This window comes from Gaeumannomyces tritici (assembly GCF_000145635.1).
Source record: "Gaeumannomyces tritici R3-111a-1 unplaced genomic scaffold supercont2.2, whole genome shotgun sequence".
Classification (NCBI taxonomy): Eukaryota; Fungi; Ascomycota; class Sordariomycetes; order Magnaporthales; family Magnaporthaceae; genus Gaeumannomyces; species Gaeumannomyces tritici.
In genome coordinates, this window is record NW_008804546.1 from 5,019,709 (window position 1) to 5,037,119 (window position 17,411).

At 58.3% G+C, this 17,411-nt stretch overlaps 7 protein-coding genes across 7 annotated transcripts; 4 read left to right on the forward strand and 3 right to left on the reverse strand.

Moving 5' to 3' along the window:
• Nucleotides 1-218: 218 nt before the first annotated feature.
• On the forward strand, nucleotides 219-2,423 carry GGTG_04237 (hypothetical protein; the record flags this gene model as incomplete). Its single annotated transcript, XM_009222030.1, has 3 exons — nucleotides 219-1,537; nucleotides 1,620-1,745; nucleotides 1,842-2,423. The coding sequence occupies exons 1-3, from the start codon at nucleotides 857-859 to the stop codon at nucleotides 2,421-2,423; spliced, it is 1,389 nt and encodes a 462-aa protein (XP_009220294.1). The 5' UTR covers nucleotides 219-856.
• Nucleotides 2,424-2,725: 302 nt separating this feature from the next.
• Nucleotides 2,726-4,216, reverse strand: GGTG_04238 (hypothetical protein; the record flags this gene model as incomplete). Its single annotated transcript, XM_009222031.1, has 5 exons — nucleotides 2,726-2,856; nucleotides 2,953-2,960; nucleotides 3,124-3,663; nucleotides 3,831-4,084; nucleotides 4,214-4,216. 5 exons carry the CDS (start codon nucleotides 4,214-4,216, stop codon nucleotides 2,726-2,728), a joined length of 936 nt encoding a protein of 311 aa, XP_009220295.1.
• Nucleotides 4,059-5,853, forward strand: GGTG_04239 (hypothetical protein). Its single transcript, XM_009222032.1, has one exon. It carries the CDS (start codon nucleotides 4,565-4,567, stop codon nucleotides 5,474-5,476), a length of 912 nt encoding a protein of 303 aa, XP_009220296.1. The 5' UTR covers nucleotides 4,059-4,564; the 3' UTR covers nucleotides 5,477-5,853.
• A 1,471-nt stretch (nucleotides 5,854-7,324) lies between these two features.
• On the forward strand, nucleotides 7,325-11,559 carry GGTG_04240 (hypothetical protein). The gene has a single exon (XM_009222033.1). It carries the CDS (start codon nucleotides 8,923-8,925, stop codon nucleotides 10,924-10,926), a length of 2,004 nt encoding a protein of 667 aa, XP_009220297.1. The 5' UTR covers nucleotides 7,325-8,922; the 3' UTR covers nucleotides 10,927-11,559.
• On the reverse strand, nucleotides 7,842-8,352 carry GGTG_04241 (hypothetical protein). The gene has a single exon (XM_009222034.1). It carries the CDS (start codon nucleotides 8,271-8,273, stop codon nucleotides 7,845-7,847), a length of 429 nt encoding a protein of 142 aa, XP_009220298.1. The 5' UTR covers nucleotides 8,274-8,352; the 3' UTR covers nucleotides 7,842-7,844.
• A 606-nt stretch (nucleotides 11,560-12,165) lies between the features above and the next one.
• Nucleotides 12,166-12,844, forward strand: GGTG_04242 (hypothetical protein; the record flags this gene model as incomplete). Its single annotated transcript, XM_009222035.1, has 3 exons — nucleotides 12,166-12,320; nucleotides 12,475-12,635; nucleotides 12,714-12,844. 3 exons carry the CDS (start codon nucleotides 12,166-12,168, stop codon nucleotides 12,842-12,844), a joined length of 447 nt encoding a protein of 148 aa, XP_009220299.1.
• Nucleotides 12,845-13,062: 218 nt separating this feature from the next.
• Nucleotides 13,063-15,779, reverse strand: GGTG_04243 (atypical/ABC1/ABC1-B protein kinase). Its single transcript, XM_009222036.1, has 2 exons — nucleotides 14,660-15,779; nucleotides 13,063-14,576 (listed from the first exon to the last, which is right to left on the reverse strand). The coding sequence occupies exons 1-2, from the start codon at nucleotides 14,968-14,970 to the stop codon at nucleotides 13,349-13,351; spliced, it is 1,539 nt and encodes a 512-aa protein (XP_009220300.1). The 5' UTR covers nucleotides 14,971-15,779; the 3' UTR covers nucleotides 13,063-13,348.
• Nucleotides 15,780-17,411: the final 1,632 nt, after the last annotated feature.

Here is a 17,411-nt window from a genome sequence, read left to right on the forward strand (position 1 = left end):
CCTTGGGAAAGTGGCGCGTCTTTTCTGGGCTGTGCTTGCTTCGGCTTTTTTTCTGTGGCGGCCTGAACCCTGACTCGGCTCCGAGCTAAATCCCCTGGGTCGTTCATTTTCCTATTCTTGTCTGTCATTTTTTTTTTTTCTCACGAGCGAAGTACCTCTCGATAGGGCGGTAGCTATTCGACCGCAATTTCAACAATACAAATAAAGGTTCACAGGGTTCAACATCAAGTGCCGAGTGTTCGTTCTTGCTAGGCTAATTATGTACTTATATGGACCACTCCCCTGGCCTCCTAGTCGGTGATTGCGCTTCAGAGCGCCGAAGCCACGCAGGTCAGCAGGACCTTCAAGGCTCCTCACTCGCTGCTTTGCTAGTGTTGTTCACACTTCTTACATTCGCCACGAGGGATGTCTCATTTTCTTAGCTGACATTCCTGTCGCGGTTGATCCTGCGGGCCGCCGGTCAATCACAACACATCTGGCTCGTGCTGTAGGACCAGCTCCTTTGTCCGAGAAACCAACAGCTGTGTTCACTCCGAGATGGAAAGATCCAAAGTCGCACTTGCTTTCCAGCCCAGCTATAGTGATGCTGTAACAACTTTCGTCCCTGCCCTGCCTGTGCCTCAAATTCCTGGAAGCGATTTCCCCTTTATACCACCACATCGGAAAAGAGCCTGCAAGCAAGTGCTACCCATGGGATGTTTCCTCTCAGTAAACCCAATGTTCAGCTGAGAGATGAGCATGGATCATCCGAAGTACCTCAGGATGTCGAATCATGGAGCTGTGAACACAGCACTACCAAGCATCGTGGAAGGCTCGTGGTGCAAGGCGGCTCTTGTGCAAACTCTTTTCTGCAAAGATGTTGCGGTTGAAGCCAACCGTCCTGGCACTGACCGCCGCCGAGGTCAAGGAGCACGAGAGCCGTTGGCGACACCGACAGCGCCTGTCTGCGGAGAAGATCACCGACGAGGCTCAGGGGCAACCCTCAGGGACCGGCAAGCATCACGAGCCCAGGATCCGGATCTCGCCGCCGTCTCCAGGCCGGGGATCACTCAACCACCCCAAGACCGACGACATTACTGCCCATAGGCACCGCGACCCGCTTGCTACACCGCCCGCCCAGTCCCTCCGCGGCCGCGGTGCAGTCGACGCGTTTGAGCCGTCGGGAGAGCCGGCCGTCGGGCTCGGTGACCCCGGCCCTGTTGACTTTTCAACACCACGCCGTCTGCGAATCAGACGTCCGCAACGTGCAAGTCCGGTTTTGATCGGTGGTGAACGCCGCGTGGGCCTGGAGGTAGAGGAGGGTCGACTGGAGCAGCCAACTGAGCCATCGTACAGCCCCAGCTTTCCGGCTGCCAGAGATACAGGCCAGAGTGCGTCCAGTGCCGCACCTCAAGGCCAGTCTCATCCGGAAATCTTGCTATCGGATCCATCCGCAGATACGGAGCTGTCCCTTCAATCGTCAACCGCGATACCCAGGTTTCCGCTTCCGGCTTCACGGGCTCAGGTGGCCGCATCGACGGCAGCAGCTGACGCACCTGTGAGCACAATCCCGCAATTTGCCGAGAATGCTTGCATAGCTAACCATCTGCGGTCGCTACCATGCGGCTGTGGAACTCCAGAAAGTCCCAACTCCCGCTGATATCTCCGCACAGCCTACGTCAGCCGATATGCATGGAGGACCAGCCACGCCGTCCAGAAGCTCGTCTCTGCAGGGTCAGGCTGACAATTCACCGTCTAGTGTCTCTGTTAGTCGGCCCTGCCGCGATCACAGTTATATACCGACCTTTTTTCCGTTCTCGTTTCGTAAACGGAAGGCTAACCCATGGCGTTCGTGAGAATAGTCGAGCGAGAGTCGCACGAGGTCACTCATGGCGACGGTCAGATCCCTGCGGGCCCGGGTAACCTCAGCCAGCAAGCCACCCAGCAGAATGAACGAGACGGGCACCCGCGGTCCGCCATCGCCCACGCGACCTGGGAGACCCGGGAGACCTGCCGTTACCACCGCGGCTTCATCGTCCTCGGTACCGCTGCAGCTGGATGGAGCAAGTACCTTCCATGTCTATAATGATGCGCTCCCGGCGGCGATCCAGCCACAGACCCCTCAGAACCTTCCCGAAGCGAGGCATCGTGGTCGTCTCTTCGACAACACTAGCGCCAGCGGCGCCCAGACGGCCCCCGTGTGGCGCACAGGAATCACGGTGACTGATGCCTCGAGCATTAGAGCGGCTGGCGCCGGCACCACGAGACGGCGCTACCCTCCGCGACGGGCACCCAGTCCGCCCGGGCTTGCGACGCCAGGGTTCAGAGGGCTGTACGGAGGGCTGGAGAACACGGATGACGCCGCGCTCTTCGATCGGGCTTCGAGACTCGCGGGGGATCGCCGTCCAAGGGATCCCAGCCCGGGCGACGATGGTCCACCTTGAGTGGTTCGGCAAAACTTTGAGGCTGGCGGTGAGCAAAGTGCGGATACATCGAGCACAAAAAAATTCTGCTGTGCGTAGAAGATCCCTGTGAAGTATTGGCGCCCACATGCGGAGGAGGGGGTAGCTGGGCGCAGGTGAACGTACGAGGGGGTTCGCCCTACCTTTTTTTTTTGCCCTCTTCACTTCTTCTTGTCCCGTCCCCAATGCCTTCACCGCATCATTGCGACTTCCCAAACTGGCGGAAGCACGAATTAATATGTTTATAAATTTGATTCTTAAATTCTTTCCTATTCCAGTTTACGCTATACCATGGCTGCCCGGGCGTCCTCCCAGGCTCCTATGTCCAAATGGGATATCGACTGTGCTGGAAGACCGACGCCGACATGCTTCGCTGGCTCCTTGCCATCCTTCATCCTGCAGGCTAACGATAAAGCTAGAATCGCATACCGTAAGTACCTATTAGCAAATGGATAAATTTGTGCAACTATAGATACCGGGCATAATGTCTGTTCACACATCGTGCACAAACCAACAATCCTTGAAAGGCAAATTGTGCATGTTATACTGGTTTGTGCAGCAATTCAGATGTCAAGGATGGCCTGTTGGGACAGAGTGTGTTTGCCTGAGGCTGCCACATGCTCCAGCCAACCACAGCCAAGGCCGCCTTATCCGGCAGATGTTCTGCTGATGAGCAGCACACCAGATCGCGATATTGGCATGGCTGGGGTGAGAATAGCTTGGCGGGCTGTCTGAAGAGGTGGGGATTGGAGGTTTGCAGAGGGGTTTCTTCGCAGCCGCCAATCTTTCCTTCTCAAACAGGTCCCAGCGCTGACCGCCCCGGATCAAAAGCCCGCCGGGGTTGCCGAGCCACATTGCACTTGGCACCCCTGTCTCCCTGCAGGTCATGTCTGCCGATTGTGAGACCTGGCAGAGCGCGCGCTGGCTGACTGCCTGCCACCTGTCTACGGGTGTCAGGAGAATCGACGGCGACGGGCGGACGTTCCACCAGGGTGGGACCGGCTTCGCGATGCGCGCTCTCATTGGCCAGGCCGCGCTGCTGGCAAACGAGGGCTCAGATTCGCCAGGGCCTTGTTCCGCGGGATCCACCCAGCGCAGCTTGGCTGACTGAATTGACTGACAAAGCGATATATGACCAATAAGGTCGCGGGCGCGGCCAACGCGCGCCGCCCTTCGAAGAATGAGTGCTCCTGGCCGCTTGGCCCCCTCCACAAGAGTGGGCCTACAGTGCGTTTCTAAAGTGTGCGCGACTCAAAGAACTGTTTGCCCGACGCCTCACGCGGTGCCGTTGCTGGAGCGGACACTGCCTTCCCTCTCCTGCTCGCTTGTTACGGCGCAAAAATCCATGGCTGGAAGTAACACGGGTGGATATTAACGGACTAGCAGCACGTCACAGCCGGTACGCCCGGTGCCCTGCTGGTGCTTGCCCTCGCTCCTGCCTCGCCTCGCCTGCTTCCCCACGCAGCTGGCCGGCTGCTTGCTCTCTCACGAATCGCTGTCTGCAGCACCTCCTCCCTCTCTTCCGCGCTCACGCCGCTCTTTAGGGTTCCCTCTTCCACCTCCCATCCGGTTGCCTTTTTGAGCACTTCACACCCGCCCATAAAGTTCCGTGCCTCCCCCGTTCCTTTTCCTTTGGAGCTTTCCTACACCATCACCACTTACAAGCCTTGGATCTACCATACTCGATTCTCCAACCTTGTGGTCAGCTTAGCCGAGCTCTCCACTCTTTTATCACACACCTCGTCTACTATCTAGATTGCTCCGTCTTCTACCATCTCGGCCTCGTCGTCCTCGCCGCCGTCCTCCCACACTCCGACCCTGCCTCCCACGCATAGGTCCTCTTTCTCTTTAATCCAATTGATCTCACTCCGTCTGGTCACTTATGGTTCAATAATCCCACTCCGTCTCTTTTACACTCGATTGATCCTCCCAGTCCAACTTCTCCACACTCCATCGTCGTCTAAGTCGACGCGCCCTGGGCTTACAAGCACCACCGCGTCTGCCACTTAACCGTACACCCTCCTAGGCACCGTAGCACCGCACTTCACTGCACACTCGGCAGCGTGAACTCTAACCAGATTCAAGAATCTCACCCAAATCTAGCACAGATCTTGACCAGCAAGATGTCTTCCTTTGGTCGCACCTCGTCGCCGGTCCTCACCATGCCGCTGCAGTCTGCTGTCCAGGCGCCCTTTGGCAGACAGCTATTCACACATCCATCGTCGTTTGGCCAGTCGGCTTCATGGACCCAGTCCTTCGCGCAAAACATGGCACAGGCGTCACGGGGCCGCAAACGGTCCCGCGACGAGGCGGCGGTTAACCTGGACGCTCCTGAGAAGGCGCCGCCGCCGGTCGAACTCCCCAAGGAGTCCGAGGACGAGTGGGAGTATGGCCCGGGCATGGTCCTCATCAAGAAGAGCACTGGCTACGTGCACGACGCATCCAACCAGACTGGTACCTGGCTCGAGGAGCAGAAGGCTCGTGACGAGGCCCGCAAGGTCGCAGATGCACTTGAGCTCCAACAGCGACAAGCCATGGATCGCCCATCCCTGAGGAGCAACAAGTCATCCCGCCTAGACGTCTCGACCCGCCCGGACAGCTCGCCAATCCGCTCCAGCGCTGACAACGCCACCCAATCACCATCCGACTCGCCCTGCCAGCCAATTGTGGACGACTTCACCATGCACCTCGGCATTGGCTGGAGCCGCATCAGCGACGATGAGCACATCCAGGCTGCCGCTCGCGGATGGGCCAGGTACATCGAGAACCACTACCCTGTCAGCAACGCCAAGATCCGACTGGAGAGCCGAGGCCTCGAGTCGTATCTCGTCGAGGCCAACGAGGGCTACTTCCTTTTCGCAGAGAACCTGCGTCAGGGACGCCTCGTCAGCCAGGACTCCCAGCGCGCCCTCGACAACCTCAAGTCGTCGCCCCCAACATTCGACGGCGCCGAGACCATGATGGCCGCTTCAACACCGAAGCCGGTCGATGCCGACCCCATGGCCCACCACGAAGTTGTCATGGACATGAACTGATTGGCTCAAACGACTTTGGCTTGGTGCTTTGTTTGATTATGTGGGGTGTCAATTGGGCGTTTTGGTTGGTAGCACTGCCAGCTGGTATGGATGACGGACCGGCACGAGGACGATCGATCCAAATCGACGACGACATTTCCGACCCAGGCGCAACGAGCTTTTCTCTTTTAGCTTGCTCTGGATGAATTTCCCGATTTTCTAATTTCTCTCTGGGAAGGTAAAACAAACAGCGGCGTTACTTGCTTTCATTTCGGGGAACAAGGACATGACGGCGTCCTTGCATTTGTCTGTAACACTACCACCAGTTTACGCCCATACGGCGCCATCGTGCCCTATCATACGATGCAGCGCTGAATTAACTTTCTATTCTTCAAAAATCCCTTCGGTTGCGCGACCGGATTTCTTGTGCATGCTGATCGAAAGTGTCTCCTGATATGTCCGAACAAGTGTCATCAAGACAACGTGGCGCGAGTCACAGAAACTCGCACACCGATATGCCGACCATCGGAGAGGGAGAGGACCTATGAGGGGGTGGCTCTTCGGCATTGTAGCGTTTACGTGCGCGCGGTCTAAAAGCTTGACCGCAGGGGCTCAACCTAAGGTTCAACAACGTCGGTCCAAGGCCGGGGAGACTCTGGGGACCGTGAGGACCGTGCGTAAGCTGACTCCGCTGATCGTCCGATCCCTTTTCTTGTTGCCTGAGGACTTGATGGGTTCCTGGTAAGCCTGGCGTGCTTGCACGTGCTGCGCTGTGGGCGGCACAGCGGCTACTCTGTCGCCGAAAATCTCCTGGGTGCCTTGGAGCCTGCCAGCAACTAACCTGCCTTAACACAAGTGTGCAACACCCCTAAGCGTTGTTATAACGCACGCATATGGCTGTGAAGCTTTCTAAACAAAAGCATGTACTCTATCGAAAGACACTGAAGAAGCAAGCATCAAAACAATAACATCGTGACCATAAATAGTATTGAAGCCCGACCATTGTGGTTGCGTTGTGCCAGAGAGCTGATTTTCTGGTCAAAGTATCCATTTAGGTTGTCATCACATCTCAACAGCTGCAACTTACAAATCACCTGTCGGACGCTGGTTACCTACCTAGCGTGGTAGGCATTCAGCACTTCAACCAGAACCTAATTGCCGGGCATTCGACGGTGTTTTACCCCAAAGAATACGGTCTCAAGATGGCGCCGATCCGACCTGGACGAGTGAAGCTGCCATCCAGTCCGCGCGGGTCATGTCCCTTGTCAGTGGTTGAAGGCCTACCTCATTGGGAAAGTGTCGGATTTTACAAGGAATATAATACCATCGTACTGACACGATGGGAAATGGACGGATAGTATCTTGCAGTCTTCCAAATGTTTGCTGTGCTTTAGATCTTTAATGTTTATGCCTTGCCTATAAGGCAGCAAACCAATAGCGTAGCCGCTCCCAGGCACCTAGCACCTGCCTGGGCAGAGACATGTATTGATTGATGATAGTGGCCGCGTCTCTCATTGGATCTGACCCTCGACGGCTGAGAACAGAACGATCTGTCAAGCACCGACTCACGTCAATAGGCTCCCGTGACTGCCACTGGGCCGACGGCGGCCTCCTACCGCGGATGATTTGTCGCCCTCTGGATTGGACGCGCAGAATGTAGGCGGGCGGGTCCCTGGCGAGGCGTTTGTTCGCTGCAGGCTGCAGGGAGTGATGGCTCTGAAAGGTCCTGCAGAAGAAGCAGCTCGCCGTTTTCGTTCGCTTCCGAGCTTTGGTTCTACGACGTTCCCACACGTTTTCTGACGGGGGCCGGCAACTCGAGCTGGTGCGTGCGGCGGCACGCTCACCCCCCTTCACACATTCCGTATCCCCCCTGCTGTCCCCGTCACCATTTTTCCTTTGCTTATTTTTTTGTCTTTGTTTTCTTCAACGGGAGTGGGTGTGTGGTCTCGGATTTTGGTGGGTGCAGCAGACCTAGGTCAGAAGCCACGGGAGCCAATTGATGGCGCCAAAGGCGACAAGGAGGAACACCAGCGGGTGTGGGCACGGTTGTTTGCGGGTGCTATTGTGGATGGCTGGGGGTCCCGTCGAGACGCAGCAGCGAAGGAGACAGGGAGACAGGCACGCACGCTGCCTGCAGCAGCAGCTCCCCCAACCAAGGAATCTACCTGCAAGCGGATGCAGCAGGTTTTTCCTGTCGACCTTTTGGGTTGTTTTCCCTTTGTTCTTCTGACGTTGCTCGACTCGGCGCGGCAGGGAAGGCAAAGAGAGAAAGAGGGCTCTTTTTCTATTTTATTGTTCCTCTTGCTATCTACAACACTCTTGTCTGTTTCCCACTTGAGAACCTGCACTCAGGTGGTGATGTTTCGGAACAATACAATCGGCATTTGCATCAACTGCCAACGATTTTCGGCGGCTTACACGCGTTGCCTCGAATCGGCCCCTCCACCTCCACGTTCGACTCATCCAGGTCCGACCAGACGGGTCCTCGGTTGTCCAGCGACCGCCAATCAGGAAGCCAAGACGGCCGGCCCCTCGTTCTCCTCGTGAGCTGCAGTGGCAAAAAACCCGGCCGCCTGTCGCCCACGCCCCCTTGACCTGTGGGTTCCAGCTCTGGCTGCCGAGCGGCTCGCAGGTTGGCCTGCTTAGCACCAGTCGCCTCTCCGGAGCCAGAGAAAGGAGCGACTGAGAATCCATTTTCCCGCGTCGCCCTGGACGAAACAAGAGGCAGAGAGAAGAAGGGGGCAAAGTCGGGAGGCGTAAAGGCTCGTAGGACGGGGCAGGCGAACAGACGCCCGGCGCCATCCGTTTTCACGTCCATCCAGTCTCGATTGCAGGGCAATCCGTTCAGTTGTCAGTCAAGTAGGCAGTCCTGGTCGTCTCTCCAGCCACGCTAGTTGTCAATGTCGCGTGCAGGTAATCAATTGCCCTCTCGCTCTCTCTTATTCCTCTCCCACTCTGCCTAATTTCACCCTCACCCTCACCCTCTCGCATTTTTTGAATTCTTTTCCTAACAATAACAAAAAAAACAAAAGATAACGACAGGCGCTAGCTCTCCCACAGCTCCCGTGCATGACCCTGTTTTCCCCTCGCATCGCATCGCACGAACAACCTTGCGCACAGTCCTCGCCCCACTTTCTTCAACGCATTTGGAGCTTCCTTGTGTTCCTGAGGCTGGCCGGGTGCGTGCCAGAGGGGGCTAGCTGGCGGGGACGCGACCAACTCAATCCCCCAGCAGAGCCGAGCTGGGCGCCTGTGCTCTGCATTGCCACTCTCCAGAAGCTGGCGGGCCTGGCTGTTGAAAACACTTTGACGACGACGACGACGACGACGAAGAAGACACGAGCTATTTTATATCCACGAGCAACGACACGACGGGAAGGTCGGTGAAAGACGACCTCCACCTCCACCGACCAACCTGAGCGCTACACACCCACCGCCCGTGGCCATCACTGGGCGGGGCCGCATTCATGGTCTCACAACCAGACCATCACATCTCCAGCTCGTTGGCGCTGAGGGGTGCGTCGTCGCTGGTGCCGACAACGTCGGGAGGAGGAGGCGGGGGCAGCACGTCGGGAAGCGACAGGCACCACCACCACTACCCGCAAACCAACGAAAGACATGCCGCCTCAGTCGTCGGCGCGGGCAGCGGTCGTGAGGGCGGAGGAGGAGGCGGCGGCGGGAGCAGCGCTAGGTCGTCCACATCGCGTGCGCGGAGATACAACCGGTCACATGCAGGCGGCACCAGTAGCAGTAGCAGCGCCTACATGCCGCAGAACGAGTTCCCTGTCTTCAGCCACTCGGGCGACGTCGAGATCGTCGTGCGCGTTCAGTCGGGCCACGAGAACAAGTACCTGCTCCACCGGCACACCCTCACGCGGTTCTCGGGCTTCTTCGAGGCCAGCATGAGCAGCGAGTGGTCCCGCGCACGCGCCGTCCCGGCTCTCCCGTCACCGTCCTCTCCCGAGGGCGGCGCCCCGCTGGCACTGACACAAGGCACCGAGCTTGCGCGGGTTGCCGGCTCTGGCGGTGTTGACGGCTTGGGCATTAATCCCACGGCCTCGGAAGTAGGCACGACGCCTACAGCGACCCCGTCACAACAGCAGCTGGGTCCCACGAAGAAGAGGTGGCGCTACGAACTCGACCTGGGAGCAGGTGGCAACGATATACCAATGCTGGTGCAGAAGGAGGAGGAGAGCAGCCCGATACCGACAGAGCGAGACCGCTTGAGGCCGCCGACAAATTCTCTGTTTGGAGGCGGCGGCGCGCAGTCGTCTTCGTCACGGAAACATCAATCTTCGACTTCGTCGGCCCACAACACGCCATCGATTGGTAGCCATGGCTTCTTTAGATCCGTCGCCAATCTCGGTCTCACACATCACCGTTCGTCATCGTCCAGGGAACCTAGCCTACCGCCACCGACACAGGCCGAGCAGGATCTCCTGCGCGACTATGACAACCTCTTCCGCATCATGTACAACTATCCGCCACTGCTCGACAGCATCAACATTGCCGATGCCTACGTACAATGCAAGTCTTTGCTTGGGCTGGCGGACCAGTACGATGCCTTGGCGGTTGTCGGCCCCCGCGTGGATCACCACCTACTACAGTTCCAGTCGCGGCTCTGGCGCCAGATCGCAAAGTATCCAATTAGTTATCTGCGCCTGGCCTACCTGGCCCGATCGCGCGTCATATTTCAGGAGGCCCTCATCCATGTCGTGGGCCAGTGGCCAGCTGGTGAGCGCAGTCTACGCGCCGCCCTTCCGCCCCAGGTCCTGGACTTGATCGAGGACAAAGTAGACGAGCTCGAGGAGTCAGTCACGCGCGTCGAGAGCCGCCTGTTCCGACTGGGGCTCACCACCCGTGCCGGCGAGCGCGTTTCACCCTCGACCGCCTACCTGGACTGGCTCGCCGTCAGCCTGTTTCGCCAGTGGTTGGCCGATAATACCAGCCCGCCACCCACTCAATCACCACCGGCCCTGATGTCGGACCGAAGAGGAGGTGGGGATTCGTCCTCCTCTTCCCGTGACGGCCCTATCCGGTCGTCGAGGGATCATCGCCACGGCCACCATCACAGCCACCACCGCCGCGGCTCGTATGACGATGGGCCCAGCAACCATGTGACAACGGTAGCGCTCCCTCCGCTGACGCCTCCCCCATTGGCGTCGCTTGGCAGGACTTACCGCACGTTGGGCTCCGCGACCAGTGTGGCATATCTAGGCCACGACGAGTGCAAGCGTTTCCTGAAGCTCAGCGGCGAGCTGTATAGCCGCGACAATCTACGACGGTTCGAAAAGCGCCTCGACGAGCTCAAGGCCATGGCGCGCGAGGTCGTTCGTCCGCTCATGGGCAGCGAGTTAGAGCTCGACGTCGCGGCCGCTTCGGGGGGTGGCGGCAAGGACTCGTCCTCTGTCGGCTACCTGACCTGTACCCGCGTCGACGACAGGGACCTGCCGTGGGCTCATGGACGTTGAAAACGAAAGCCCGGTTATTTTGTTCCTCGTGGGCCGGATACTCAAGCATCGGTGCACGACTCATGCTATTGCTTCAACTTAACCGAGCCTCTTGGGTCGGATTGTACGAGACTATGACGACAAGCTACTTTTTTTTTCCATTTTTTTTTTCAGTCTCAACACCCTCACTGACTGGCATTGGGGTGTTTTCTCAGGATCTGGAATCTTGGGTGGAGTTTTTCTTCTCATGGTTACGAAGCCTCTCTTTGCGTCAATTTCATCCATTTATGGGACCGATATATCGACACTCCTTCGACATACAACGAGCATACATACTTAACGGTCATCTCACTTGAAGGCCGTCCATCATTTCTCTCCATCTCTCACTCTCTGACTTGGACTGGAGTTTTCACATTGCCCGGGTCTCCTCTTTCTCGTCATCATATAGTCAAAGGAACTTGGGGCCGGCTTGGATAATGTTTGCTCTCACCTGCTTTCTTGGATATGGGCTTTCTTCACCTATTTCTTTTCCTTAGGATATACGACACACGTTCACGCCACTGACCATGGGGCCATGTTGCCTCTGCCTTGTTTTCGAGTTTTTTTGTTTCGAAGGATACCCGTCAATTGAATAAAACAGAGTTCACCACTTCATTCTTTTTGCTTTGTATGTTTTGACCCGGCACAGCCTTGCCGCCCCCAACAGACGCAATATGCCCACACGAGTGCCTAGAGGAGTCCTTATCGCAGCTCCCGCATCTGCGGTTTCGGGGGCGGTTCAAGCTAGCCCTACCACCGCCTAGGGTCCGTCATCCGGCACTTCGCAGCGCCAGTTCCATGCACACCCTGAATCTTGATCTCTAGGTATACGCGGGCTATTCCCAGGCTGCCCCTGGGGCCTAATTTGGGGGCGGATTCGCATCCTGTGCATGCACCTCAATGGCTGGAATGCCAATCACCTTGTGACCCCGAGGTAAGTCTGCAACACAGCACTTGACTTGCCGGACAACGACACAAGGCTGAAGCGGCCAATACGGCCTCTATCGGTCGGCTGGAGGCGTAGCGGCACCTGGGCTAGCCTGTTGAGAATAAATCAAATTGCTACCATAATCCTTGGCCTTCCTTCAATGCTCAATTCAGTATGCGGTGCGAAGGTTGCCTACCACAAGACCACTTCCTGGTGAATCAGGAATCAGTATGTGGCATCTAAGGAAACTGGGGTTACGCAAACTCGCCAGTTAATAGAGCAGATACAATATCATGCCGTGCCGTATATGGCAAACTTGCGTTGAAGACGAGATTTGCCAAGAGCTCGAGGCTCTGGGGTTGATTGAGTCCTGGGGGTTTGCCGCCGCAGAGCCCGGGTCCAGCGACTTTGGGAAAATCTTCGGGCCAGATGGGCCGTGGCAGATTGTGTATGCCCTCATTGGGAACTACAATCCTGACGCCAACCTTCCGACAAACCTGTATACATTCTAGCCAGCAAAGCAGGGCAACAAGACTTTTGTCTTCTCCACCACCCTCGGCGGCAAGTACAATAAGACAGACCCCCCTGAACGTCCCTTACAGGAGCACGGGATCCGGCCGTCAGCCTCTTTGGGGTCCAGTCCAAGATTGGTCCAACGGCAGCATCTACGTCGAAAAGGTCCTGCCCATATCCGGGCGGGAAAACGTGGCCCAAATGAACATATCCTTGGCGGTCCTCGATAACGAGGCGGCACATGAGCGCGGTGAGCCGTAACCGGGTTGGCACACTGGGGTTCGGTCCCAGCTCCTCTGAACCGCTGACCCTTTCGCTCCTCGCGCAGCTGAAATCTGCCGGCTACATCAGATCCGAGTCGTTTGGGCTTCATATGGGCAGAGTGGCCCTCGGGCAAAGGGGAAGCATGGTGCTGGGTGGCTACGACCGGTCCGCGCGTTGGCATGCACCGACCCCTAGCGGTCTTGGTGGCGGATGAGCGTGTAAGCAGATGTATCAGCCTCGGCTCAACTCCCAGCGACCCTAGCCCCGCCGTCACAATATCGAAACCACGACGGACGAGTTCATCTTAGTATCATCTCAAGAGCTAGGTATGTGTTGGTCGGAGCGGATGGTCCAACAGCCAGGAGGTCTGGCTCGGTCTATCGCAGCATGTAATCACGGGGCATGCTGGTGGCTGATACAATGGCCTCACTAGACCTTGTACTGGTTCCTCGCCTATCTGTCTATTCATATCTTTTGTTTTACAGGGTATCGACCCACCGTTGGGCCAGTCTAGAGAATCGCGCCAAGACGCCCACCTCTCCGTCTAGGTATATACGCGCAGAATCATGACACGTCAGAGCCTCTACATATATCTTACAACAAACCTCACATCCCGAGAGTCTAGGATCCTCACCTATACGGCATTAATGGTGGCGTGGAGCAGATCCGGCACATGCCCTCGACAGAGTCTCGCCCACTTCACCCCTCAAACACGTTGTGCTGCAGCTCGACGCCGTACTCGCCCGCCATCTGCCTCATCCTGGCCTCGACCTCATCCTCCATGCCGCCACCGAGGCCGAGCAGCTGTCGGATCCTGAAGAAGTAGAAGAGCACGTCGGACGCGAGCAGGAAGGACTGCAGGACGACGTAGTGCCTCCAGGCGGCGGCCAGCCTTGCCCGCCAGGGCGCGGCGCGGTCCTCGACCAGGCTCCGGCTGGCCCAGCGGCCCATGGCCTTGATGCGGTTGACGGGCGAGCCCATGAGCTGGTTGTTGCCCTGCACGATGCGCATGTTGCGGCCGATGAAGATGAGCTCCATCGGCCAGCGCTCCTCGTCGGTCAGCATGTCGCGCATGGCTTGCTTCATCCGCCGCTGCGTCTCGACGCGGCGCTCGCGCTCCGTCATGTGCTCCATGCCTTCGCCCAGCAGCAGCTGGCGCCGGTAGGTGCCGTCGCCGCCCTCGTACGGCCGCATGAGCGTCGCGCTGGCGAACATGTCGGCGCCGCCGATGCCCCACTCGCCGCAGATGCGCGAGATGGCGGCGTTGTCAAACGACATGAGCGCGCGCCAGAACTCGCCGTACTGCCGCCGGAACGTCTCCGACATGTAAACGTAGAGACCGTGGTCGATGAGCACGATCTCGGCCCGGCCGTTTGGCAGGCGCCGCACAAACATGTTGCCCGGGTGGGGGTCGCAGTGCACCACGCCGAACTTGAATATTTGAGCCGAGAAGAGGTCGATGATGGTGCCCATGACCTCCTTCTTGGACAAGCCGAGCCCGCCCGTGCCGCGGCGGCCCCTCCAGCCCTCTCGCTCCGGCTTGAGTCGGTTGCTGTCCGGACTGCGCTGCAGCTCGGCCCGCACGGCGGCCATGTCGGGGGCGGGCGTCAGCGGGGCGCCGTTGACGCCCGGGGTGCCCTTGCCGTTGCCACCGTACCAGGGGTTTGTGATGGCGTCGCGGTCCCAGAGACGGACGCCCTCGATCCACTCGGTCGTCATGACGCGCTTGGAGCTAAGCTCCTCGTAGACCTTGGGCACATACACACGCCCGCGCAGGCTCGGCTCATCCTGGATCAGCTGCCGCATCGTCTCCGAATTCTTGGCCTCGTTGATAAAGTCCGTCTCCAGCTGCAGCCGCTCCGTGACGAAGGGAACCATGCCGTATAATGGCAGTTCGAACCACCATGTATATACCTTCATAACGACTCTGTGTAGGTGAGATGAAGCTAGCGGTCAGCAGTCGAACGTCTACCCCCGGCATGATGCAGCAGAAACAGGGCGAATACTCACTTGAACGCCCACAGATCCCACCCTATCTGCTTCGCAATTTCGGGCTTCTGTATCTTAATGGCGACCTCCCTCCCGTCGGGCAGGCGCGCCCAGTGGACCTGAGCGACGCTGGCGCTGGCGCGGGCCTCGCGCTCCATGGCGCCGAGGCCGTCGGCGCCAGCGAAGCTGACGCCAAAGACCTCCTGGGGCGAGCGGCCGCCAAAGTCCTCGCGCACGACCCTCTCGACCTCGTCCCAGCCGACGCTGGGGGCGTCGTCGAACATGCGGGCGAACATGCGCTGGAACTCGGGCGGCAGCAGCGCGCTCTGCATGGCGATGGCCTGGCCGATCTTGAGGTACAGGCCACCGTTTTCGTGCAGCAGGCCCGAGAGGCGCTCGGCGTTGCGCCGGTGCACCTCCTCGACGGGCGCGGGCTCGCCCGACCACGGTAGCCACGACAGCAGCGGCACGGCGCGGAAGTTGAGCTTGTAGTCCAGCGCGACCAGCAGGCCCGTCGCGTAGGTGCGCAGCGAGCGCGAGACGCCCGAGGCCCAGACCCGCCGGTCGAGGCCGTAGCCCGCGCCCAGGATGGCGGCGGCGAGGAGCAGGCGCCACCCCCAGCGCCGCGCGCCGTCGTACGTGCGGGCCGTGCGCGGGCGGCCGAGCGAGGCGGGGCTCGGGGGGACCAGGGGCTGGAAGGCGCCCCCCCGGGGAGGGGGCGGTCCGGAGGGAGCGCGCGGCCGCGGCGAGGGTGGTTGGGGCTGTTGTTGCTGTCATGCGGCGGCCGCTGCCTGCCAGTGCGGCGTTGAGAGGCCGGGACGGGTGCGACGGCAGGTAGAAGGATCGGCGGAGGAGAGGCAGGGCGGCGGTGCAGCGCGACAGCGACAGCTGCATAAGGCGGCTACCGGGGCCGAGGCCGAGGCCGGGGCGCAGGCGGGGAAACATGGCGGCCCCTGTAGATATAAGGCGGCGCGTGCACAGGCTGTCGGGGGAAGGGAAACTGGGCTACCGACTCGAGGCCATTGGGAGCGTGGGCGGCACTCAATTGCTGGGCCGCCGGGCGAGGTGGAAGGGAATGACGGAGCGAGGCTTTTTTGCCTGCTCGTCACTTTTTGTTGCGATTGATGACATGCTCCAAAACGCCGCAGCTCCGACTTCAGCGGAGATTTCGGGCCAAAACCACCACCCAGCGCTGTATCTTATCTCCGTGCTTACCTCAATATCCACTCGAGTAAGCTGGCCGTGCAGCGGTTGAACTTGCACCACAAGCCGTCCATATTCTAGGCTAAATTATCTGAATTATAGGACAGCATCTAGGTAGGTCTACACAGTAGGTATAGCTGAAGAGCTTCGAACCCATGCGAGGCCACCCCCTCTTAGCCCCAGCTTCCCACCGAAAAGCTAGTCAGGTACAATTTATGCTGTTGTTTATCTATTGCGAAATCTCCCAAGCTGCCAAGGTGGGTTATCCCATCTTTCTTTGATGCAGGCCACCGATTTCAAGCGTCGATCCCCGATTAGAGATCTATGGTACGGGCAATATCATCACGCATGGTGTCTGTATCGGCTTGATTTGTTTGATTCTTCACCTGTAGCCAATGGCACCAACTTGTTTCTTTAGCATGTGAGCCGCAGAACCGGCAACACCCAGAAGAAGCTTTCCCAAGAGTCATGCCCCGCAGCGGATCGATGGGACAAGAAGCCCAAACCCAAGACACAAAAACAAAAAGTCGAGTCTCAGGAATCCAACGAATCAACCCACACCGCCAACAGACGGGGGTGTGTGTGCAGCATGCTTCCCGGCCCGTGCCATCTGCGAGGGAAATAAACAGTAAAAAACCACCTCCCAACAGGGGGTCACGTGCTGGCATGAAGTCACTGCCATTATTGAAGTAAAAGAAGGAGAGAAATCGAGAAAAGCTTTTAAAGGACGAGAAATTCTTGAAGTCTCGTGACATCCCCCCAAGTCACCGCGGCCCCTGCGATTTCTAGTTTCAACCCCCCTGTTACTGGGTGGGTTTTTACTCTTTATTTCCCCCGCAGATGGTAGGTAGCCGCCGTTGCTTTTGGAGGCGGCAACGGGTTTCAGTCTCGACAAACCCAGGCCGCTTGTCCAGGGTCCGCCAAAACTGCCGCGCACTTCGCAAGGGTGTCAGGAGGCGTTCCACACTCGATTCCACTGAGAGAAGTCGACGTGCAAAATGGGGCTCTGCCTGCTGGGATTGGAGGAGGCACATCGCTTACGCTCACGGCGGCGATCGTCGTTCCTAGTGCCGCGAAACAAAAGGATATGGCCTTCTCTGAGGGAAATTGCTGACGAGGCTGGCCAGCACAGCCCCCCATCTACAACCGTCTAGAAAATGCGAGCCTCTGTGTCGCTGTGCGAAACAAAGAATCACACCATACGCTGCAGAGCTGCTGGTGCACGAGTTGGACCCAGCAATTGATTGGCGGTTATCACCATGCACTGGTAGCGCGTCCCTGGTGCTTGTGGCAGTGCTCCCCTGGCTTCGTCGGGGCTGGGCGACGCATGATGATGAAAGATGGGATTGATGGTTTAGCTCGCTAGCCGTTGTCCTGCAGCCGAGAAAGGTTGTCACGCTTGCACCTGAGGGAGGTTTCTATTGGTGGACTTGGCCTGGATCACACAATCTGATGTCTTTCTCTCACACACACTCTCTTTCCTGCTTTGGTCAATTCAATGTATTGGCGATCGTTTCTCAGAGGTTCGGCTAGTCACCATCAAGAATCAGTGGGAATCGTGGGACGAACC